This window comes from Salmo trutta, chromosome 17 (genome assembly GCF_901001165.1).
Source record: "Salmo trutta chromosome 17, fSalTru1.1, whole genome shotgun sequence".
Taxonomy (NCBI): domain Eukaryota; kingdom Metazoa; phylum Chordata; class Actinopteri; order Salmoniformes; family Salmonidae; genus Salmo; species Salmo trutta.
Genome location: NC_042973.1, coordinates 40,299,608 through 40,325,862, shown reverse-complemented (window position 1 = coordinate 40,325,862; position 26,255 = coordinate 40,299,608). Strand labels below are relative to the sequence as shown.

Here is a 26,255-nt window from a genome sequence, read left to right as displayed (position 1 = left end):
AACGCCTGAAGGTACCACATTCATCTGTACAAACAATAGTACGCAAGTATAAACACCATGGGACCACGCAGCTGGAGGAAAAAGGGGGAGGCTTGCAAGCCAAAGAACACCATCCCAACCGTGAAGCACGGGGGTGGCAGCATCATGTTGTGGGGTTGCTTTGCTGCAGAGGGACTGGTGCACTTCACAAAATAGATGGCATCATAAGGTTGGAAAATTATGTGGATATATGGAAGCAACATCTCAAGACATCAGTCAGGAAGTTGACGCTTGGTTGTAAATGGGTCTTCCAAATGGACAATGACCCCAAGCATACTTCCAAAGTTGTGGCAAAATGGCTTAAGGACAACAAAGTCAAGATATTGGAGTGGCCATCACAAAGCCCTGACCTCAATCCAGTAGAAAATTGTGATGAAAGAAATAAAAGCTGAAATAAATCATTCGCTCTACTATTATTCTGACATTTCACATTCTTAAAATAAACTGGTGATCCTAACTGACCTAAGACAGGGAATATTTAAATGTCAGGGATTGATAAAAACTGAGTTGAAATGTAGTTGGCTAAGGTGTATGTAAACTTCCGACTTCAACTGTACATAACTAAATAATCCACAAACTCGTCAATGAAATGATACAGAGAAATTAAGCTAGCCCAACTGTTAACCTAAACCCTTCTTTTGTTTTACTTGGGCCTGTACTTCCTCTCCAGAAAACATTTGAGAAACTTAATACAACGATTTTCTCCCCTACATCTCTCGCCATCACAATGAACAACAGATAAAGGTGTCCGTGCTGCTTGGTGTCCCTGGTGAGTCCCTGGCGGCTGACTTGCTGGCTGAGCTTGTGGTGCTGCTAGCTGCGCTCAGTTGTAATTTGCCAGGTCCATTACTCCTGCCTGTGAATGTAATGGATGCGAGCCCTGTGAGTGTGAAATAGTTGGTGAGAGAGAGGAGAATAGTTTGGCTGGGCTGTTGGTGTCTGGAGAGCGATGTGCTGTGTTAATGGCCCCAATTATGCACCAGAAGCCAGCGCTGATGGGTCCATGGGGACAGAGAGAGAGAGAGGGAGGGGGTGAGGGACTGACGGGAGGAAATTGCCCAAACAATATGAGCCAGACTGGGATCTGAACACACACACACGCTAACCATTTCTATTACTGTTCTGGTCTCTCCCGTCAGGTGACTAGTCTGTCCCGGGGAGACAGAGATTTATGTTTGTTTTTCTATGAGAACAAGCCTACCCCAGAGCCTCTAAATACAGTAGACTCACAATCACTTTAAATTGGCTTCACCATAGCTTTGTTTTTTAGTATACAGTATATCAACTGTAAATGGGGGAAATGGTTAGAAAGGCTTATATTCATTCTCATCATCAGACATCAGAAATAAACCGTACCTCAGTCGACACAACTATTAGAAAAGCAAAAGCAAGTCGCAAGTAATAATTTGGTTTATAACCCGTGGCCTGATTGTTATCATTGTCTTGATGTTCATGGGGTATGGCTCAGGCTGCCTCTGTACCAGAAATGTTGCTGCCTCTGTGCCAGAAACTTTTTTTTGTTTGATTTGATGTGTCATTATGAAACACTCGCACGAGAATCCCCAGCCGAGCGACGAGAGACGCATGGACCGGTTAGACAGGGAACGTCTTAGTCAGGTAATTGTCTCTTTTGACATGTCAGAAGTACTAGCATCTTCTTTAACTGTCACGGTGGGTGCCAAGAGGAAATTTCATTGCTAGAACATTTCTGATCCCACGCATTGACATAAAGTTACCCACATACAGTGGATTCACTGTAATTGCTATTCTTTACTCTCAAGCTGCAGGCTTGCAATTCTAAAGAAAAGGTCTGAGTTTGGTATTCAACAGTATTCAAATGTAGACTTGAAGGATAAAATCATTCAAGGATATGAAGTATCATGCAAACAACCCACATTCCATTATGGTCAATCTATGCCTTGTGTTTTATCCGGCTGATGAGTAGCTAATGCTCCTGAACACAAAGAGAGTAAAAATTGGATCATCTATATTCAAGTGAGCTCCTATTCAAAAAACTATTTTAGTCATGTTTAAATGCATCACACATAAATAAGCACATGCCAGAAGAGAGACATTTAATGCACACAGACACATGAATGCACGTATACCATCATCATCACCTAAATTGCACCCAGCCCAGCCAAGCTCAAATGAATAGACGAGACATCCAAAAATTACAGAGAGCTGGGAGCAAATGCATGCCACTGTGTATCAGTCAGATGATTGGCTAATGCAGTCGTCACTTATTATTTGGGATTTTCACAGATAGAAGCCAGTGTATGGAACAGCCTAGGGGTCAGATTTGTTTATGCGTGCGTCCCAAATGGAACTGCATTCCCTACATAATGCCCTATAGGCCCTGGTCAAAACTAGCGCGCTATAAAGGGAATATGGTGCCATTTGGAACGCAGATCTTCCCTCAGTTGACAGTGGAGAGGCCAGGAGGGAGACAATGAGATGGGTGGGGTCAGGGGCTCTGCGGACACCAGAGGACAGCACAGGGCCAGATATGAAACAGGCTGTGATTAGGACTCTGATTGAGGTAAGCATTATTCCATAGAATCATGACCCCCATCTGTGACCTGAAATTTGACATACTGTAACAAACAGTACACAATCTCTACACAAACTTTGTTGACACTCAGAACTTAGATAATAAGCTGAGACTAAGAGACTGGCCAATTAAATGAATGTCACATTATATAAAGTTGAACTATATTAATAAACAATATATATTTCAAACTATGAAATATATTTGTAGGCTATAAACTATATTCGATTCTATATTACGACAATAGTACTGTATAATTGTCATGCCCTGACCTTAGAGATCCCTTTTATTCTCTTTTGGTTAGGTCAGGGTGTGACTAGGGTGGGCAATCTATGTTTTCTATTTCTTTGTTGGAGGCAGCTGTCAGAGGCAGCTGTCTATCGTTGTCTCTGATTGGGGATCATACTTAGACAGCCTTTTTTCCACCTTAGTTTGTGGGATCTTGTTTTTGTATAGTTGCTGTGTAGCCTGCAGAACTTTACGTTCGTTTTGTATTTTGTTGGTTTTCATTTTAAATAAAAGTAAAATGTTCGCCTACCACGCTGCACCTTGGTCCAATCTTTACAACGAACGTAACAATAATGCTGGAAACCAAGCACCAATAACATTGCTCAGGTTTTCTAATAGGTTCCTAGAACAGTTTAGGAGCACATTACATTAGAGGAAAAGTCTGCCTGTGTGCCCTTGTGGTTGTTTGCTCAATCAAATTTTGCTTCCTCTGTTGGCATACTGGTAGGTTGAAATGAGATTTCCTTTCACCTGCTTATTATGTGGCAGCAGAGCCTGCTCTGAGGGGTGCTTTTTACTCACTCAACTCAGACAAAGCATAGAGGGAACTCAGGGAAGTTAACTTTCCTTCACAGATCAAATCTCTCCTCAGAAAATGTCGGAGAGCTGTACTTTCCCCTGTCACATTCTGACTGACAGCTTATCTGATTGACAAAAAACATTACAGATAGTTACTGAGCCCAGATCTCATGAGAAAGGTTATCCAGACCTGAGAGCAATCAATTGGTGATTGGTGGGGAAATTTGAAAGATCCTGATAGTTATGTGTTTGTGCATGTGTGTAGTGAGCTGGCACAAGCATTGTGGGGGTGCAAGCTCGAGAGTGGGCATGAGGCAACAGGGTGACCCAGGGGAGTCTTACATCATACACAGAAAAAGAATCCCTCTTCTCTTATTGATGGTCTGAACCCCCACTGTAATGAAAGATTAGTTGTCTAAGAGGTGTGGGCGTTATGCTGTTTAGAGTTGAGGATGGATGGTACGATAGCAGGTATGCAGGAATGGAGGACCAGAGAGATACAGTTGAGTGCTAGGCTCCCTCTCAGTGTTCTTGGCAGCTAAAACTCTTTTCTGTGTGCTTGCCTTGTACTGTACAATATAGCTTTGGCTGGGAATCTGCCTTGGCCTATCTTTGTGTTTGTGATGTTGTAGCAGGGCCCCAAAGCCTGGGATCACTTTTGTTTTGCTTTGTTTTGCTCTGTTTTCTGGAGACGTTTAAAGGTTAAAACAAAGGTCAGAAAAGGGCACACAAACTCTGGTGGTCATAAAGAGCACTGTCAGAGGGACAAACATTTCTAAGATGAAAGGGCAGCTCCAAAAAACGAATCCTGTACGGCAATATAAATAGGAAATAACCATGGTTAACAAAATCGACCACCTGGGAGTAATTGAGCTGCCAAAGGTGAGCTCGAACCCCAAAATATCCCCTCGGGGCAAGAGGAGCTAGAGGACCCTTTCCCCCACAGGCGCAGAGTTAACTGAGCAAGCCTGCTAGACTGCTATCAGGGCAACATAGGTTATGATAGCATGCATCATCCACAGAAAATGAAGAAAAATAGGGGTCATAGTGTCACTGTAATATCGTGGGGAGGCTGTGTGTGTGCTGACATGAACAGAAATGCCTGCCATCGCCGCTCCATTTGAGGGGTAAGTAGGCTAGTGGGTCCAGGGTAAATCCCTGTGGAGAGCATGGCAGTGATGTATTGTAAACTGTCTCTGATGATCTGGATGTGCGGAGGCATCCCTCCTGGCTGCATTGATGAAAATAGATGTTGGAGATATTCTGCACACTGCAGAATTACAATATACTGTATACATCCACATAACGCTAAACAAAATGGACACAGGCACTAATTACAGAATAGTTCCAATAGTTATCAAAAGCCCATCAGGTTGATTTGTTTACCATAAGCACCTGTTTCCACAAATCTAGTATAGATTTTCAGTTATTATAAAATGGGTGATTATTCAAAGCCTGTTAAAAGCCTATTATATAAATACATCGAAAGAAATGTACTTTGGAGTCTGCCTTGGGCATAAAATGACACTGGGGTGGCTTGCCTACTGCTTTTCCTACTCGCTCTCTCTTGCTCCATCCCTTCACGCCTTTCCACAAGCCGCTCGCTGCCTGCTCTGACGCTCAGTTCCCATTCTGCTCATCCCACACTCCGCTGCTGGACACACAGTCGAGAACAAGAAGCTTCTGTAACAAGGGTGCCACCAATGCATTTGACGTTACCGAGCTGATTTGGCAGAGAGTTTATATGGTAAGATGAAGCGGAGGTTTATTTTATTGTTGTTTTGTATTTTGCTCGCTATTCGTCTTGTTTCATACGGCAGTATTTGTGTGACTTTGAAGTGTGAGCTAGTATTATCTATACTGTCAGATATCGATATAGATATCTGCCGGACCCGTGATAAATAACGATGGACTTTGCTTGAATTCACTCTTACCTGGACTACACAGGTACCGAACCGTGCACCGTAGACTCCCTACGGTTATGTTGGAGGATGTTGGCTCCGAGTCCGCGCCACTGATAGTTTACATAATTATATGATTTCTTATATCTTGAAGAAGTAGTAGGCCTATATAGACAACATGTCATAACATTGTATATTTATTTACTGGGCACTTTCCTTGGAACGCAGGTGCACAACGCTTTCCACCCTGTTGCTCTGATAGGGAAGACAGATATAACGTTTTTATTTGAAAAAAACTGCATTTAGACATCACTTTTTTGTTTAAAATGCACCTTTTATAATGTCATGTTTTTTTAAAAACTTTGTAGCCTATCTATTGTCTAACCAATTGATTGTGCACTGGGGTGAATGTAGGCTATGTGAATGTTGTGTATGTGTTCATGCACACACCTGCCTCTTTTTGCATGATGCATTCATATCCTGTTGAATCATAATCATGTCTATGCAGTCAGTGTAAATACAGGCGCTGTAAGTCAGCACACACAAGAGAAGATCCACAGTTGACCTCTCCGCATCTAAAAGTGCCAGTGTGCACTTATTTTCCCTTTGAGCTGGAGGAGGCATGTAGGACTAGATTCATCTTCTCTCATATTGCGGGGTTCATCTGTAGCCTCTGGTTAGTGGAGCTCCCCTCTCTCTGAGAGTGCTCTCTTCTCTCCTAGCTGCTTTGCCTGTGGCTGTGCTGTGCCGTGCTGTGCAAGTTTACGCTGTTCCAGATGGTACATGGCATGCTCCCTGTGTTAGGGAGAGAGAGAGAGAGAGGCTGTTTCAAGTGTGACTGGACAGGAATATGTGTGAGAATGTGTTGTGAAATATTCGTATGATGTTGAATGTGTTGTCCAAACCTTGGTGTGTTGCATGTATGCTGCCTGCCCTCTAGGACATTTACAGCACTCTGTGTCAACGGAAGGCCAAGAAGATCATAAGGACCTCAGCCACCCAAGTCACAGTCCTTTCACTCTGCTACAATCTAGCAGACAGAGACAGTACAGGTGCATCAAAGCCAGGACCTTAAGACTGAAAAACAGCTTCTATCTCCAGACTGTTGAACAGCCATCGAGCCCACCACCTCCTGTAGTACGAGGCAAAGATAGACTCACTCACACAAAACACACACACACACACCTCATACACTAGCGGACTCCTGTACTCACAAATACAGTACCAGTCAAAAGTTTGGACACACCTACTCATTCAAGGGATTTTCTTTATTTTTACTATTTTGTGCATTGTAGAATAGTAGTGAAGACATCAAAACTATGAAATAACACATATGGAATCATGTAGTAACCAAAAACCTGTTAAACAAATCAAAATATATTTTATTTTCTTCAAAGTAGCCACCCTTTGCCTTGATGACAGTTTTGCACACTTTTGGCATTCTCACAACCAGCTTCACATGGAATGCTTTTCCAACAGTTCCCACATATGCTAAGCACTTGTTGGCTGCTTTTCCTCCACTCTGCGGTCCAACTCATCCAAAACCATCTGAAATGATATGAGGTCGGGTGATTGTGGAGGCCAGGTCATCTGATGCAGCACTCCATCACGCTCCTTCTTGGTCAAATAGCCCTTACACAGCCTGGAGGTGTGTTGGGTCATTGTCTTTTTGAAATACAAATGATACTCCCACTAAGCGCAAACCAAAGGACAGATTTCCAACGGTCTAATGTCCATTGCTCGTGTTTCTTGGCCCAAGCAAGTCTCTTCTTCTTATTGGTGTCCTTTAGTAGTGATTTCTTTTCAGCAATTCGACCATGAAGGCCTGATTCACGCAGTCTCCTCTGAAAAGTTGATGTTGAGATGTGTCTGTTACTTGATTTATTTGGGCTGCGATGTCTGAGGCTGGTAACTCTAATGAATTTATCCTCTGCAGCAGAGGTAGCTCTGGATCTTCCTTTCCTGTGGCGGTCCTCTTGAGAGCCAGTTTCATCATAGCGCTTGATGTTTTTTGCGACTGCACTTGAAGAAACTAGAAATGTTCCGGATTGACTGGCCTTCATGTCTTAAAGTAATGATGGACTGTCGTTTCTCATTGCTTATTTGAGCTGTTCTTGCCATAATATGTACATGGTATTTTACCAAATAGGGTTATCTTCTGTATACCTTGTCACAACACAACTGATTGGCTCAAATGCATTAAGAAGGAAGGAAATTCCACATATTAGCTTTTAACAAGGCACACCTGTTAATTGAAATGCATTCCAGGTGACTACCTCATGAAGCTGGTTGAGAGAATGCCAAGAGTGTGCAAAGCTGTCATCAAGGCAAAGGGAGGCTACTTTGAAGAACTCAAATATAAAATATATGTTGATTTGTTTAACACTTTTTTGGTTACTACAAGATTCCATATATGTTATTTCATAGTTTTGATGTCTTCACTATTATTCCACAATGTAGAAAATAGTAAAAATAAAGAAAAACATTTGAATGAGTAGGTGTGTCCAAACTTTTGACTGGTACTGTACACTCACACATGCATACACCCATCAGTGGTGTAGTGTTATTTTGTTTTTAGAAGAGGGAGCGGCAAAATGTTTAAATTACATCATCATTTTGTCAATCAAAGTTTGTACCGACAGCCAATCGAATAGCCTATCATTATAGAATATACATAGAATGCATCCTTCAATTCCACTATGCCCACACATATTGTCAAAAGAAAATGTTATATTTTTAATACCCTCAAACACCAAGTTAGGCATAGGTTACCTAATTTCAAAATAAGCCATCATCGCTGTCAATCGTGAATGATAATTCTTCACATTTTACTGATCCATGACAATCATTTGATTGATCTCAATCAGTTTCATGGGAATATGCATTCAGATCTTCTTGAATAACTGTTTTGTGAGTGAATTAGAGCAGATGGTCTTAACAAACTATTAGACTTCCTGTATTCTGTTTCAATCAAAGTGTATAGCCTGCCTAGTGGCACGCTCTGTTGAGGTTTGGCGCATGATACATTTTTTTTGGACTAACCATCCTAAAATGTCATTAGAAATGAGGGGGTTTTGACAGGATTTTGTCGAGGCACAGATCTGGGGAAGGATACCAAAACATGTATGTAGCATTGAAGGGCCCAAAGAACACAGTGGCCTACATCGTTCTTAAATGGAAGAAGTTTGGAACCACCAAGACTCTTCCTAGAGCTGGCCGTCCGGCCAAACTGAGCAATCGGGGGAGAAGGGCCTTGGTCAGGGAGGTGACCAGAACCTGATGGTCACTTTGACAGAGCTTCAGAGTTCCTCGGTGGAGATGGGAGAACCTCCCAGAAGGACAACCATCTCTGCAGCACTCCACCAATCAGGACTTTATGGTAGAGTGGCCAGACGGAAGCCACTCCTCAGTAAAAGGCACATGACAGCCCGCTTGGAATTTGCCAAAAGGCACCTAAAGACTCTCAGACCATGAGAAACAAGATTCTATGGTCTGATGAAACCAAGGTTGAACTCTTTGCCCTGAATACCAAGCATCACGTCTGGAGGAAACCTGGCACCATCTCGACGGTGATGCATGGTGGTGGCAGCAGCATACTGTGGGGATGTTTTTCAGCTGCAGGGACTAGGAGACTAGACCGGATCGAGGGAAAGATGAACGGAGCAAAGTACAGAGAGATCTTTGATGAAACGTGCTCCAGAGTGCTCAGGACCGCTGACTGGGGTGAAGGAAAATGACGCTAAGCACACAGCCACGGCAACGCAGGAGTGGCTTCGGGACAAGTCTCTGAATGTCCTTAAGTGGCCCAGCCAGAGCCCGGATTTCAACCCGATCGAACATCTCTGGAGAGACCTGAAAATAGCTGTGCAGCGATGCTCCCCATCCAACCTGACAGAGCTTGAGAGGATCTGCAGAGAAGAATGGGAGAAACTCCCCAAATATACGTGTGCCAAGCTTATAGCATCAGACCTGAAAATATCTGTGCAGCAACGCTCCCCATCCAGCCTGACAGAGCCGGTGTGCCAAGCTTGTCATACCCAAGAAGACTCAGAGCTGTACTCGCTGCCAAATGTGTTTCAACAAAGTACTGAGTAAAGGGTCTGAATACTTTTGTTAATGTAATATTTCATTTTTTTATTTTAATACATGTGCACATTTTCTAAAAACCAGTTTTTGCTTTGTCATTATGGAGTATTGTGTGTAGAGTCAGGTGTGTCCAATTTATTCATTTTGATTTCCCTGTTAAAAGAGGTGTGTTTTCTGTTGTCCTTTGCAGAAGCTTGAATTGTTTACCGTGTGCGGTCATTTCCTGAGTGACTTTTCGAGACTTAGTGTTGGGTGTTTTTTTTTAAGTGTACTGTTATCCTGAGGCTACCGTTTCTCAGTAAAGTATTGTGTTTATCCTTAACCACTGATTCCTCGTCTTGTCTCTTCTCTGCACCTGACCGTGACAGTTTTAATACTCATCACTACATCCTGTATTAAAAGGTTGGCTGCTCCTCATTAATGTCCCGTAGATCACTTAACTTTTCCATTTTTGTTTACAAAGCTATACTCCGACTTACCTAACTTTGTTGTTGAAGTATAAAAACATGAGTTATCAAACCCGTTCACAGGGTTGGTTAACTCTTAAGGTTCCTCGGGTCTCCACCAAATTAGGTAAATCCGCCTTCAGTTTTAATGCGCCTCGCTGCTGGAACAATTCGCAGAACTCGTTATAATTACATGTTCTGGTGCTGCTCGGGCAGTTGAGGGTGTTAATTGAGGACCTAGTAGCTGTTGTGTTTTGTATTGATTGCTGTTTTGTTTTACATTGTATTGGTTGTTGTGATTAGGGCACCCTTGGGAATGAGACCATGTTTTCAATGGGTTTTCCCTCAATAAACAATAATAAGGACGGAGATGCCATTCGGCCAGTTCAGAAACAAACAACAATAATTTGCAGTAGGCCTACGACTACATGTTATAGCTATTTGTAGGCTATAGCCTAATGTAAATACAAATATATATATATATAGCTTAACATCATTGCACTGTTTGCGAGAAGTACTTTATTTGAGAGTAGGCATTTTATTTTATTGCATAGTTTACACACTATTTCATAAATAAACTTTGATTGAACACGTAGTTACAATATACCCTATTACAGAACTATCAATTCATAGAATTTATTTCCATAGATTATACATGTTGTCAAATCAATTGACCAAGTTGTCACGCCCTGATTTGTTTCACCTGTCCTTGTGATTGTCTCCACCCCCTCCAGGTGTTGCTGATTTTCCCCAGTGTATTTATCCCTGTGTTTCCTGTCTCTCTGTGCCAGTTCGTCTTGTATGTTTCCAAGTCAACCAGCGGTTTTCCCGTTCTCCTGCTTTTTGCATTCTCCTTTTTCTAGTCCTCCTGGTTTTGACCCTTGCCTGTTTCTGGACTTTGTACCCACCTGACCATTCTGCCTGCCTTGACCACGAGCCTGTCTGCCACTCTGTACCTCCTGGACTCTGATCTGGTTTTGACCTTTTTGCCTGTCCACGACCATTCTCTTGCCTACCCCTTTGGATTAATTGTAAGACTCCAACCATCTGCCTCCTGTGTCTGCATCTGGGTCTCGCCTTGTGCCTTGATACAAGTAGTGAACATAAATCATTACTATGTAGAATTGCAGGAAATCGTTTTTTAAAACAGCCATAAAATCAAGCCTTTGTTGTGGTGTATTCATTCATCTCAATAAACTGTAACCTACAGTGCATTATTACCTCCAACTTGGCCCAATTCACATTTCCAATTACCCACCCTGACATACCAAGCTAGGGCCCTGCGTCTCAACCAATAGCCAATGTAGGCTAAATATCCCGAGGAAGGGCTACAGCAACTTCCAGAGAGGGTCAGGCTCCTTGGGCTTTGCGGTGGGCACTCTGGCTTGGGTGTCGCCATAACCAAGTGGTCACATATCATTCTGGGTTCCACTTGGCAAGAGTGGTCCGTGAAGTTTTATGAACATCAAGGCAGACACACAGTGAATTTAGATTTTTTTTCAACATTCTGATTGGCCAATGTGGTCAAGCCTCCGACGGTCCTCCTCAGTGCAAACGCGTAACCTAATAGTTCATCATTCTCTCCACCGTCAGAGAGAAGACGGGAAAGAAAACACTATTTACCTACCTCTAGGCTGCTACGTATACACATTTATTTGGTTTCTCATGCTATCGTTTTTCATGGAATTTTTGTGGTAATTAAATATAATTTATTTTGAATTTCTCAGAATTAATTTTCCAGAAATAGTTTTACCAGCTCCATGTATTCTCAAATTGAAAGAAGTGAGGGAGCCCCGCTCCTCCACTCTCCGACAGCACTACACTGGATTCTCAACATAGCTCACTGTAATATATCTACTGCTGTACATATCATACTGTACAGATATACTGACTATATATTTTGGTGTATATATGCATATATTGCATTTTAATTACTGATACAGTGTTATTTTGGTTGTTTATTGGGTTCGTTCTGACATTCTTCATTCTTCATTTCTTGTTTCTAGCTTTAATTGATTATTATTTGTGTACTTGTTTGACATTTTACTACACTGTTAGGAGCTAGTAACATAAGCATTTTGCTGCACCCACTATGCCATCTGCTAAACTGTGTACGTAACCAATAATTCAATTAATTCAGACTTTTAGTTGTCAGCATTGTCCATTGTCACCGCTTTCACCTGCTTCCCTAAAGCCTCTCTTTCCCCCTATCCCTCACTTCAATGACCACCTCCCCATCTCTGGACTTTAAAGCACAAAAGCCATTATCTCCTGTTGTTCCTTTTATTTAGACTAGAAAAACACCTGCTCAGGTCCCTCTGTATTTCTTCAAAAACAACACCCAGCATGAGATACACTGTGTATTCTAAAACCTATCATCCCCCGAGGCATTTATCCTCTGTAATGCTGTTATGCTATGAAAAATAGATGAGGCCAGCAGACAATTCAAAACACAAAGTCCGTTTTCTAGCTGTTGATGGAATATTTGGGAGGAATCCCATAGCGGCAAAATGCCAGATCTTGAGAGGGAAGACAAGTCCCTTACAAATCAAATTGCTTTAATCCGTAAACTTGGCATCTGCTTCTGTTGTCTCGGGAGGACAAGGAGCGGAGGGTCTGTGAGCTCTGATTATGAATGGCAATGAAAACCAAACTAGTCACTGAGGATTCACATGATCTCCAATAGGCAGACAGGCTGTACGGGCTGTACATGTACTGTCATCACGGCTGATTGCCTTTTCTTTTCTTTCCCTGAGAATCAATGGTATTAAGTAGCCTGGTCAAAGTTACTCATTATTTGATGTCATTCAATCATTCATGCTCAGATTTCAATTTTTCATGGAAATCATAGACATTTCAGACAGACAGATCAGTCTCACAAATCACTACCTTTTATTTTGCTAGAGTTAAAATAATCAAATAAATGATATTTTATTGTGCTAGTTTATTGCTCTTGTGCTAGATTATGTCTACTATGATGTGGCCAATTTTTGATCACATTGTTTACAGTCCATGGCAGGGAGGGATGCTGCCTGTTTGTGATAAATGGAACGTCAAAAGCTTATCTCAGGGCTGTAAGATATGTTCCTAGGGACATTAACCTGCCACAAAAACATAAACATCATCAATGAACATGAGGAATTAAAAGGGAGAAGGGATGGTGGAGGTATGGAGAGAGAGAGGGAGGCGAGAGAGAGAGAAAGAAAGAGGAGGCATTTCCAATTTCTCCTTCTATTTATACATTTAGTACTATCAAGGTATGGCTTTGATGATATTGGCTCATGTGTGGAGCTATTTGGATCTATTTCACTAAGTGCTAAGAGAGCAATTTGGAGTGTTTGTGGAAGCATAGCTGGAAGGGGTTTTAATAATCTGGATCGGCAGGTGCTATTACCTACCATTAACCTGAAGGTGGGAAAATAGAGGCTTTTTGCTCTAATGCCTTTTATAGCTCCGGTATTTTAACCCAGGTCTCTCTTTCCCAATGGTAAACAAACTATGATTTCACTGCAGAGACTTTGGGTTTAGATGAAGACAGCCATCAGTTATCAGTGTACATATGCTATATACTGTACTGTTGAAATATTAAGGTTGAGTTATTCTGGTGATATGTGTTTAAATGGTCATATGCAATTGTAGCTCCCTTGTTTGTATGTACTGATAATAAGCTATGGTACAAATCTGCTCTGGCCAGATTGTCTGCAGAAAGATGAAAGTCAAAATGTAAAATCCCAAAGGCCTACTCTTCTGCACCACTCTTGTTTATCTGAGGAGAGTATGACCTCTCTGTGTTTCCCCCGGTGGCTGCAGCATGTAGGATGTAGGGGCGGAGGAGGAGGAGGCAGGATGGAGTGCTCCTGGAAGACAGTGCTGTTGCTGGTTTGTGCCTCTCTGGGGGTCCAGTACACAGCCATCCGCACCCTGAGGGACTCCCTGTCTGGGCCCTGCCACGGTGGCGTCTACCACTGCCAGAGTCGACAGCCCAAAGGTAGGACAAAACTCCAGCATGTAGCCACTAATGCACAACAAAAAGCACAAGTGTCTGTACTGTAAATGGCTTAGGGAGCACACATTCCACTGTTTCTACTTTGTGTGTCTACAAAGTAGTCCACTATTTCCAGAGCCCACAGCCCAAAGGTAGTGTCAAAACTATGCCAAGCACACACGCAGAAAAACAAGCACAAAGTGGCTGTGCTTTATATGGCTTTGGAAGCACATGTTCTACTGTATGTTGTAGCCTACTTTGTGTGTGTCTACCACAGCCGGAGCCTGCTGTCCAAAGGTATAGGCATGACTCTGCCAAGCATGTAACCACTAATACAGAACAAAGTGGCTGGACCGTATATATAGCACATAACAACACATAGCAAACACATAACAACACAGAGCAACACACAGAAGTAGCTATATGTTCTACTGTACAGAAGAACTGTAGCTATCTGTTCTACTGTACAGAAGTAGCTATATGTTCTACTGTACAGAAGAACTGTAGCTATCTGTTCTACTGTACAGAAGTAGCTATATGTTCTACTTTACAGAAGAACTGTAGCTATCTGTTCCACTGTACAGAAGTAGCTATCTGTTCTACTGTACAGAAGTACTGTAGCTATCTGTTCTACTGTACAGAAGTACTGTGGCTATATGTTCTACTGTACAGTCGTGGCCAAAAGTTTTGAGAATGACACAAATATTAATTTCCACAAAGTTTGCTGCTTCACTGTCTTTAGATATTTTTGTCAGATGTTACTATGGAATACTGAAGTATAATTACAAGCATTTCATAAGTGTCAAAGGCTTTTATTGACAATTAGCTGAAGTTGATGCAAAGAGTCAATGTTTGCAGTATTGACCCTTCTTTTTTTTCAATACCTTTGCAATCCGCCCTGGCATGCTGTCAATTAACTTCTGGGCCACATCCTGACTGATGTCAGCCCATTCTTGCATAATCAATGCTTGGAGTTTGTCAGAATTTGTGGGTTTTTGTTTGTCCACCTGCCTCTTGAGGATTGACCACAAGTTCTCAATGGGATCAAGGTCTGGGGAGTTTCCTGGCCATGGACCCAAAATATCGATGTTTTGTTCCCCTGAGCCACTTAGTTATCACTTTTGCCTTATGGCAAGGTGCTCCATCATGCTGGAAAAGGCATTGTTCGTCACCAAACTGTTCCTTAATAGTTGGGAGAAGTTGCTTTCGGAGGATGTGTTGGTACCATTTTTTATTCATGGTTGTGTTCTTAGGCAAAATTGTGAGTGAGCCCACTCCCTTGGCTGAGAAGCAACCCCACACATGAATGGTCTCAGGATGCTTTACTGTTGGCATGACACAGGACTGATGGTAGCGCTCACCTTGTCTTCTCCGGACAAGTTTTTTTCCGGATGCCCCAAACAGTCAGAAAGGGGATTCATCAGAGAAAATTCCTTTACCCCAAGTCCTCAGCAGTCCAATCCCTGTACCTTTTGCAGAATATTAGTCTGTCCCTGATGTTTTTCCTGGAGAGAAGTGGCTTCTTGACACCAGGCCATCCTCCAAAAGTCTTTGCCTCACTGTGCGTGCAGATGCACTCACAGCTACCTGCTGCCATTCCTAAGCAAGCTCTGTACTGGTGGTGCCCCGATTCCGCAGCTGAATCAACTTTAGGAGACGGTCCTGGCGCTTGCTGGACTTTCTTGGGCGCCCTGAAGCCTTCTTCACAACAATTGAACCGCTCTACTTGAAGCTCTTGATGATCCGATAAATGGTTGATTTAGGTGCAATCTTACTGGCAGCAATATCCTTGCCTGTGAAGCCCTTTTTGTGCAACGCAATGATGACGGCACGTGTTTCCTTGCAGGTAACCATGGTTGACAGAGGAAGAACAATGGTTCCAAGCACCACCCTCCTTTTGAAGCTTCCAGTCTGTTATTCGAACTCAATCAGCATGACAGAGTGATCTCCAGCCTTCTCCTCGTCAACACTCACACCTGTGTTAACGAGAGAATCACTGACATGATGTCAGCTGGTCCTTTTGTGGCTTTAGGGCTGAAATGCAGTGGAAATTATTTTTGGGGATTCAGTTCATTTGCATAGCAAAAGAGGGACTTTGCAATTAATTCATCTGATCACTCTTCATAACATTCTGGAGTATATGCAAATTGCCATCATACAAACTGAGGCAGCAGACTTTGTGAAAATTAATATTTGTGTCATTCTCAAAACTTTTGGCCACGACTGTACAGAAGTAGCTATCTGTTCTACTGTACAGAAGTACTGTAGCTATCTGTTCTACTGTACAGAAGTAGCTATATGTTCTACTGTACAGAAGTAGCTATATGTTCTACTGTACAGAAGAAGCTATATGTTCTACTGTACAGAAGAAGCTATATGTTCTACTGTACAGAAGAAGTTATATGTTCTACTGTACAGAAGAACTGGAGTTATATGTTCTACTGTACAGAAGAACTGGAGCTATATGTTCTACTGTACAGAAGAACTGGAGCTAAGTGTTCTACTGTACAGAAGAAGCTATATGTTCTACTGTACAGAAGAACTGGAGCTATATGTTCTACTGTACAGAGGAACTGGAGCTAAATGTTCTACTGTACAGAAGAAGCTATATGTTCTACTGTACAGAAGAACTGTAGCTATATGTTCTACTGTACAGAAGAACTGGAGCTATCTGTTCTACAGTACAGGAGTAGCTATCTGTTCTTCTGTACAGAAGAAGCTATATGTTCAACTGTACAGAAGTAGCTATATGTTCTATTGTACAGAAGTAGCTATATGTTCTACTGTACAGAAGTACTGTAGCTATATCTTCTACTGTACAGAAGTAGCTATATGTCCTACTGTACATGACTTGCTATCTGTTCTACTGTACAGAAGTAGCTATATGTTCTAATGTACTGAAATACTGTAGCTATATGTTCTACTGTACAGAATAAGCTATATGTTGTACTGTACAGAAGTAGCTATATGTTCTACTGTACAGAAGTAGCTATATGTTCTACTGTACAGAAGAAGCTATATGTTCTACTGTACAGAAGTAGCTATCTGTTCTACTGTACAGAAGTAGCTATCTGTTCTACTGTACAGAAGTACTGTAGCTATATGTTCTACTGTGCAGAGGTACTGTAGCTATCTGTTATACTGTACAGAAGCAGCTATCTGTTCTACTGTACAGAAGTAGCTCTCTGTTCTACTGTACAGAAGTACTGTGGCTATCTGTTCTACTGTACAGAAGTAGCTATCTGTTCTACTGTACAGAAGTAGCTATCTGTTCTACTGTACAGAAGTAGCTCTCTGTTCTACTGTACAGAAGTACTGTGGCTATCTGTTCTACTGTACAGAAGTAGCTATCTGTTCTACTGTACAGAAGTAGCTATCTGTTCTACTGTACAGAAGTAGCTATCTGTTCTACTGTACAGAAGTAGCTATCTTTTCTACTGTACAGAAGTACTTTAGCTATCTGTTCTACTGTACAGAATAAGCTATATGTTGTACTGTACAGAAGTAGCTATATGTTCTACTGTGCAGAAGTACTGTAGCTATCTGTTCTACTGTACAGAAGCAGCTATCTGTTCTACTGTACAGAAGTACTGTGGCTATCTGTTCTACTGTACAGAAGTAGCTATCTGTTCTACTGTACAGAAGTAGCTCTCTGTTCTACTGTACAGAAGTACTGTGGCTATCTGTTCTACTGTACAGAAGTAGCTATCTGTTCTACTGTACAGAAGTAGCTATCTGTTCTACTGTACAGAAGTAGCTATCTGTTCTACTGTACAGAAGTAGCGATCTGTTCTACTGTACTGAAATACTGTAGCTATCTGTTCTACTGTACAGAAGTAGCTATCTGTTCTACTCTACAGAAGAAGCTATATGTTGTACTGTACAGAAGTAGCTATATGTTCAACTGTACAGAATAAGCTATATGTTGTACTGTACAGAAGTAGCTATATGTTCTATTGTACAGAAGTACTGTAGCTATATCTTCTACTGTACAGAAGTAGCTATATGTCCTACTGTACATGACTTGCTATCTCTTCTACTGTACAGAAGTAGCTATATGTTCTAATGTACTGAAGTACTGTAGCTATATGTTCTACTGTACAGAATAAGCTATATGTTGTACTGTACAGAAGTAGCTATCTGTTCTACTGTACAGAAGAAGCTATCTGTTCTACTGTACAGAAGTAGCTATTTGTTCTACTGTACAGAAGTAGCTATCTGTTCTACTGTACAGAAGTAGCTATATGTTCTACTGTACAGAAGTAGCTATCTGTTCTACTGTACAGAAGTAGCTATCTGTTCTACTGTACAGAAGTAGCTATCTGTTCTACTGTACAGAAGTACTGTGGCTATATATTCTACTGTACAGAATAAGCTATATGTTCTACTGTACAGAAGAAGCTATATGTTCTACTGTACAGAAGTAGCTATATGTTCTATTGTACAGAAGTAGCTATCTGTTCTACTGTACAGAAGTAGCTATCTGTTCTACTGTACAGACGTACTGTAGCTATATGTTCTACTGTACAGAAGTAGCTATCTGTTCTACTGTACATGACTTGCAATCTGTTCTACTGTACAGAAGTACTGTAGCTATCTGTTCTACTGTACAGAAGCAGCTATCTGTTCTACTGTACAGAAGTACTGTGGCTATCTGTTCTACTGTACAGAAGTAGCTATCTATTCTACTGTACAGAAGTAGCTATCTGTTCTACTTTACAGAAGTACTGTGGCTATCTGTTCTACTGTACAGAAGAAGCTATCTGTTCTACTGTACAGAAGTAGCTATCTCTTCTACTGTACAGAAGTACTGTAGCTATCTGTTCTACTGTACAGAAGTAGCTATCTGTTCTACTGTACAGAAGTACTGTGGCTATATGTTCTACTGTACAGAAGTAGCTATCTGTTCTACTGTACAGAAGTAGCTATCTGTTCTACTGTACTGAAATACTGTAGCTATCTGTTCTACTGTACAGAAGTAGCTATCTGTTCTACTGTACAGAAGAAGCTATATGTTCTACTGTACAGAAGAAGCTATATGTTCTACTGTACAGAAGTAGCTATCTGTTCTACTGTACAGAAGTAGCTATTTGTTCTACTGTATATAACTTGCTATCTGTTCTACTGTACAGAAGAAGCTATATGTTCTACTGTACAGAATAAGCTATATGTTCTACTGTACAGAAGTAGCTATCTGTTCTACTGTACAGAAGTAGCTATATGTCCTACTGTACATGACTTGCTATCTGTTCTACTGTACAGAAGTAGCTATATGTTCTAATGTACAGAAGTAGCTATATGTTCTAATGTACAGAAGTAGCTATCTGTTCTACTGTACAGAAGTACTGTATCTATATGTTCTACTGTACAGAATAAGCTATATGTTGTACTGTACAGAAGTAGCTATCTGTTCTACTGTACAGAAGTAGCTATATGTTCTACTGTACAGAATAAGCTATATGTTCTACTGTACAGAAGAAGCTATATGTTCTACTGTACAGAAGTTGCTATCTGTTCTACTGTACAGAAGTAGCTATATGTTCTACTGTACATAACTTGCTATCTGTTCTACTGTACAGAATAAGCTATATGTTCTACTGTACAGAAGAAGCTATTTGTTCTACTGTACAGAAGTAGCTATCTGTTCTACTGTACAGAAGTAGCTATATGTTCTACTGTACATAACTTGCTATCTGTTCTACTGTACAGAAGTAGCTATATGTTCTAATGTACAGAAGTAGCTATCTGTTCTACTGTACAGAAGTACTGTAGCTATATGTTCTACTGTACAGAATAAGCTATATGTTGTACTGTACAGAAGTAGCTATCTGTTCTACTGTACAGAAGTAGCTATATGTTCTACTGTACAGAATAAGCTATATGTTCTACTGTACAGAAGTAGCTATATGTTCTTCTGTACAGAAGAAGCTATATGTTCTACTGTACTGAAGTAGCTGAAGATTACTATTATGTAGCTAGATATTCTAACTTGTGTTCTTCTTTACGTGACAATTTCAACTGATGGCCAGCAGTCACTCTAAATGTGACCAGTAGAGGGCATACATAGATCTTTCTATTTTATAATTGATTGATAATATATTTCATATAACTCATTATTGAGTATATACAGTACCAGTTAAAAGTTTGGACACACTTACTCATTCAAAGGTTTTTCTTTGTTTTGACTATTTTCTACATTGTAGAATAATAGTGAAGACATCAAAACTATGAAATAACACATATGGAATCATGTAGTAACCATTCTCTCAACCAGCTTCATGAGGTAGTCACCGGGAATACATTTCAAGTAACAGGTGTGCCTTGTTAAAAGTCAATTTGTGGAATTTCTTTCCTTCTTAATGAGTTTGAGCCAATCATTTGTGTTGTGACAAGGTAGGGGTGGTATACAGAAGATAGCCCTATTTGGTAAAAAACTAAGTCCATATTATTGCAAGAACAGCTCAAATAAGCGAAGAGAATCGACATGAAGGTCAGTCAATCCAGAAAATGTCAAGAATTTTGAAAGTTTCTTCAAGTGCAGTCACAAAAACCATTCAGCGCAATGATGAAAGTGGCTGTCATGAGGAGCGCCCCAGAAAAGGAAGACCCAGAATTACCTCTGCTACAGAGGATAAGTTCATTAGAGTTACCAGCCTCAGAAATTGCAGCCCAAATAAATGCTTCACAGAGTTCAAGTAACAGACACATCTCAACATCAACTGTTCAGAGGAGACTGTGTGAATCAGGCCTTCATGGTTGAATTGCTGCAAAAAAACACTACTAAAGGACACCACTAAGAAGAAGAGATTTGCTTGGGCCAAGAAACACGATCAATGGACATTAGACCGGTGGAAATCTGTCCTTTGGTCTGATGAGTCCAAATTTTAGATTTTTGGTTCCAACCACCGTGTCTTTGTGAGATGCAGAATAGGTGAACGCATGGAGGAAGTGTGATGGTGTGGGGGTGCTTTGCTGGTGACACTGTCAGTGATTTATTTAGAATTCAAGGCACACTTAACCAGCATGGCTACCACAGCATTCTGCAGCGATATGCCATCCGATCTGGTTTGCGCTTAGTGGGACTATCATTTGTTTTTTAATAGGACAATGACCCAACACACCTCCAGGCTGTGTAAGGGCTATTTGACCAAGAAGGAGAGTGATGGAGTGCTGCATCAGATGACCTGGCCTCCACAATCACACGACCGCAACCCAATTGACATGGTTTGGGATGAGTTGGGCCGCAGAGTGAAGGAAAAGCAGCCAACAAGTGCTCAGCATATGTGGGAACTCCTTCAAGACTGTTGGAAAAGCATTCCAGGTAAAGCTGGTTGAGAGAATGCCAAGAGTGTGCAAAGCTGTCATCAAGGCAATGGGTGGCTACTTTGAAGAATCTATTTTGATTTGTTTAACACTTTTTTGGTTACTACATGATTCCATATGTGTTATTTCATAGTTTTGATGTCTTCACTATTATTCTACAATGTAGAAAATAGTCAAAACAAAGAAAAAACCCAAACTTCTGACTGGTACTGTACATTTAAGGTTCACAAGTTTGATTTTGTCAATGTTTTTCCCACATAAAAGCCTTAGTTTGTTTGTGTGGGGGCATTAGTCAGTGACACTCGAGAGAGAAAATGGTAGGCTAATCCTTCACCAAGGGAATTCCCCTTTTCATGGAGGAGAGGATGAGAGAGATGTAATATCTGTGATTCATTTTGATTCATTTCACAATTATCTTCCACTTTATCTTAATTAATCAGCTTTCGTGCGGTGGCTGTATGCACCTTTCGTCAAGCTCGTCTCCGCATAAAAGTAACGTCCCATTTGCAATCAACTCCTCATCAGCAGTAATTACACATGGTAGCAATCTGCTCTATATTTAGGGGAACCATTTCACTAGTCCCTGGGTAGACATCGGCAGACAAGCATCTTACTCATGCATGTTTACCTTCTGAATTATTAAGGAAATTGGCTTGATAGAATCTTCACTTGGTTTTTCTCAGTCCTCTGTTATGTTGATGAAACAGGATTCTATTTTAGTTCTTTCTTTCCATGTGTCTATGTGTTAAGAACTTAGGTTTGATTGCAGAACATCTTTGTCTGAAAGTGTTCTCCCTAAATGAATAGTTTAACGAATAATCTCTTTAAAGGAAAAATACCAAAACTATCTTTTGGTATGTTTTTTATTAATCCACTCTTGATACAGTCCCACAATGTTTTGCATGTCAGCAGTCAAGTTTTCAAGATTTAGAATGTTCGAGAAGCAAATAGGGTGTGGCAAGTTACTCAAAAATAACAAAATATAGTTTTGGAGTGGATTAGTCAACCAACTAATATTCAAAGTTGCATTCATAAAGTAGTGGAATAAAGAATAATATTCAACCAAGACCATTAATATTGTACAGTGCATTCGGGAAAGGTATTCAGACCCCTTGACTATTTCCACATTTTGTTACGTTACAGCCTTATTCTAAAATGTATTAAATGTTTTTTTTTCCCTCATCAATCTACACACCATACCCCATAATGACGAAGCAGGTTTTTAGAAATGTTTGCAAATGTATTACAAATAAAAAAACGAAATACCTTACTTACATAAGTATTCAGACTCGAAATTGAGCTCAGGTGCATCCTGTTTCCATTGATCATCCTTGAGATGTTTCTACAACTTGATTGGAGTCCACCTGTGGTAAATTCAATTGATTGGACATGATTTGGAAAGGCACAAACCTGTCTATATAAAGTCCCACAGTTGACAGTGCATGTCAGAGCAAAAACCAAAAACCAGGACAAGTCGAAGGAATTGTCCGTAGAGCTCAGAGACAGAATTGTGTCGAGGCACAGATCTGGGGAAGGGTACCAAAAAATGTCTGCAGCATTGAAGGTCCCAAAGAACACAGTGGCCTCCATCATTCTTAAATGGAAGAAGTTTGGAACCACCAAGACTCTTCCTCGAGCTGGCCGCCCGGCCAAACTGAGCAATTGGGGGAGAAGGGCCTTGGTCAGGGAGGTGACCAAGAACCCGATGGTCACTCTGACAGAGCTCCAGAGTGCCTCTGTGGAAATGGGGGAACATTCCAGATAGACAACCATGTCTGCAGCGCTCCACCGATTAGGCTTTTATGGTATAGTAGCCAGACGGAAGCCATTCCTCAGTAAAAGGCACATGACAGCTCGCTTGGACTTTGCCAAAAGGCACTTAAAGGACTCTCAGGCCATGACAAACAAGACTCTCTGGTCTGATTGAACAAGATTGCAAGCTTCACATCTGGAGGAAACAAGGCACCATCTTTACGGTGAAACATGGTGGTGGCAGCAACATGCTGTGGGAGATGTTTTTCAGTGGCAGGGACTGGGAGACTAGTCAGGATCGAGGGAAAGATGAATGGAGAGAAGTACAGAGAGATCCTTGATGAAAACGTGCTCCAGAATGCTCAGGACCTCAGACTGGGCTGAAGGTTCACCTTCCAACAGGACTACGACCCTAAGCACACAATCGGGACAAGTCTCTTAATGTCCTTGAGTGGAGTGCCAGAGCCAAGATTTGAACCCGATCGAAGATCTCTGGAGAGACCTGAAAATAGCTGTGCAGCGACACTCCCCATCCAACCTGACAGAGCTTGAGAGGATCTGCAGAGAAGAATGGGAGAAACTCCCCAAATACACGTGTGCCAAGCTTGTAGCGTCATACCCAAAAAGACTCAAGGCTGTAATCGCTGCCATAGGTGTTTGAATAGTTATGTAAATGTGATATTTCTGTTGTTTTTTTATACATTTTGCATAAACAATTAAAAACCTGTTTTTGCTTTGTCGTTATGGGGCATTGTGTGTAGATTGATGAGAAAAATGTAATACATTTTAGAATAAGGCTGTAACGTAACAAAATGTGGAAAAAGTTAAAGGGTCTGAATACGTTCCGAATGCGCTGTACAATATTATGGGTCTTGGTTGACTAACATTTTTTATTCTACTATTAAGACTTTAATACTTAATCAACTGTTTTCTAGAAACAAATGCCGCTACTGTAGTTTATGAAATTCTTCACAGTACATTAGGATTCTATGTGTATTACATGGGGTACAGATCCTCTCCTTGTCCCTTTGTACATCTAGACTCCAGGTGGAGAGCTCTGTGTGACGACAGCATGTTGCCCATAGAGATGTCGGCTGCGGCCTCCCGGCGCCACATCCTCCTGTTCACCACCACGCGCAGCGGCTCCTCCTTCACTGGCCAGCTCTTCAACCAGCACCCTGGAATCTTCTATGTGTTCGAGCCCCTTTACCACGTCCAACAGGCCTTCACCAACTCCAGCAGCAGGCTGCGTCGGGCCCTGGACCGCCGGGCCCTGCTGGGGGCCTACCGGGACCTCCTCCTCAACCTCTACACCTGCGACCTGCGCTTCCTGGAAAACTACATCCGCCCCGAGCCCCAGGAACACATCACTGGGTCCTTCTTTCGCCGTAGCTCCAGCCGAGCACTCTGCTCCCCCCCTGTGTGCCCCGAGGGTGGGGAGGGGGCCTCTGGGGGTCAGCCTGATGAGACCTGGTGCCCCAAGAAGTGTGGTGCGCTGAACCTCACCCTGGCCTCCATGGCATGTCTGTCGCGGGGTCACGTGGCCATCAAAACAGTTCGTGTTCCGGAGGTGGGGGACCTGCGTACCCTGACTGAGGACCCACGGCTGGACCTCAGGATCGTCCACTTGGTGCGCGACCCCAGAGCCATCCTGGCCTCACGGATGATGGCCTTCTCTGAGCAGTTCCACGCCTGGAAGATCTGGAATGCTACAGGCAGGAAGCCACGCTACGTGGACCTATCGCAGATCACCAGCACCTGTAGGGACATGGCGGAGTCGGCAGAGACAGGGCTGCAGAGGCCGGCGTGGCTGCGTGGACGCTACCTCCTGGTCCGCTACGAGGACCTGGCCCTCAACCCAGCGGAGAAGGCCCGGGAGCTATACAAGTTTGTGGGACTGGAGATGGATGAGAACGTGCGCTCGTGGATCGCACAGAACACCAACAACAGCGTGCCTTCTACGTCCGAGTGGAACTATAAGTACTCCACCACCAGAGACTCCAAAGCCACAGCGGAGAGCTGGAGGCTAAGACTAGGGTTTGATATAGTGAGGACTTTGCAGACTCTCTGCAATGATACACTCTCTCTTCTAGGCTACAGGGCGGTCCACTCTGTTGCTGATCTCAGAAACATGTCGAATAGTTTGGTGGAGCCCAGGACATTTCAGACTCTCCTATAACTGTGACCATGCAGGTGGTTGGATGTAATGCTACAAAAGCTCCATAGCGTAACTGATATGTTGTCTGTGTTTTCACACAGGCAGTCCAATTTTGATCTTTTTCCACTAATTGGTCTTTACAAATCCTCTCCCCTGTAACTATTCCCCAGGTCATTGCTTGTAAATGAGAATGTGTTCTCAGTCAACTTACCTGGTAAAGTAAGGGTTAAATAAAAATAAATACATTTTGACCAATCAGATCAGCTTGTTTGCCTATAATTGGGTAAACGATCAGAATTGGACTGTCTGTGTAGACCTAGCCAGTGATACAAAGTTGTACATCACCAAAGATGATCTATTATATTGACAAGACAGTCGAGTGACCGCTCTAACAATGGAAATAGATGTTCTCAAAGATGGAAGGCAGGCGGGAGGAGACGAGATCAGGTAGAACCATTCTAGCCAATGAGAGTCCAGATACGCGTGCTAACATACACAACTCCAATACAAAGTTGTTGTTTTTTCAAATGGCACGTGCGTCCACTTATATCAGTGCATTCGTAACAACCTAACCATTACAAAACTTTTATTACATCAAATAAGCCTCATGAAGGAAATCTGCAGTTTTTGTTGACCAAATTCAACACGGCCCTCTCATTGGCTAGAATGGTCCCAATTGCTGATCTCGCCTCCTCCCGCCTGCCTTCCATCTTTGATGTATTTCCATTGTTAGAGCGGTCACTTGACTATCTTGTAAATATAATAGATCATCTTTGCCTGTGTAAACGCAGCCTCTTTGACTTCATCGCATTTAATATCTCCAAGCATGTTTTGTTTATGCCCAGTTGTTTAAGATATTTCAGAAAATGTTTCAGTGGAATTGAAATGTATTTCCTTTACAGTTTGCATGTGGTTTGAAAATTGCACTCCAAAAACTGACAGAACATACTGCCAGGCCAGTATGTTACATGACAGTACAGAGGAGAATCTCAGGTTTTTGAGTGGTCTTAGATAAAGCTGCTTAATGTACAGTATGTTAAAGCGCTGCTTCATTCAAAGATCCTGGCTCTGCTCTTATTTATTTACCCGTATTTATTTACCCTTATTGTACCAGGTAAGTTGACTGTGAACATATTGTCTTTTACAGCAATGACCCGGGGAAGCTACGTATACTGAAAAAAATATAAACATGCGGCAATTTAATTAA

At 41.9% G+C, this 26,255-nt stretch overlaps 1 protein-coding gene across 1 annotated transcript; it reads left to right on the top strand.

Moving 5' to 3' along the window:
• The first annotated feature begins 5,041 nt into the window (after positions 1 to 5,041).
• LOC115152187 (carbohydrate sulfotransferase 1-like) lies at positions 5,042 to 25,714 on the top strand. Its single transcript, XM_029696767.1, has 3 exons — positions 5,042 to 5,144; positions 13,641 to 13,818; positions 23,931 to 25,714. Exons 1-3 carry the CDS (start codon positions 5,142 to 5,144, stop codon positions 25,067 to 25,069), a joined length of 1,320 nt encoding a protein of 439 aa, XP_029552627.1. The 5' UTR covers positions 5,042 to 5,141; the 3' UTR covers positions 25,070 to 25,714.
• The last annotated feature ends 541 nt before the right edge of the window (positions 25,715 to 26,255 follow it).

Coding starts and splice junctions, on each gene's coding strand:
- LOC115152187 (XM_029696767.1), top strand. Junction 13,819..23,930: donor CCAGAGTCGACAGCCCAAAG/GTAGGACAAAAC, acceptor TTGTACATCTAG/ACTCCAGGTGGAGAGCTCTG.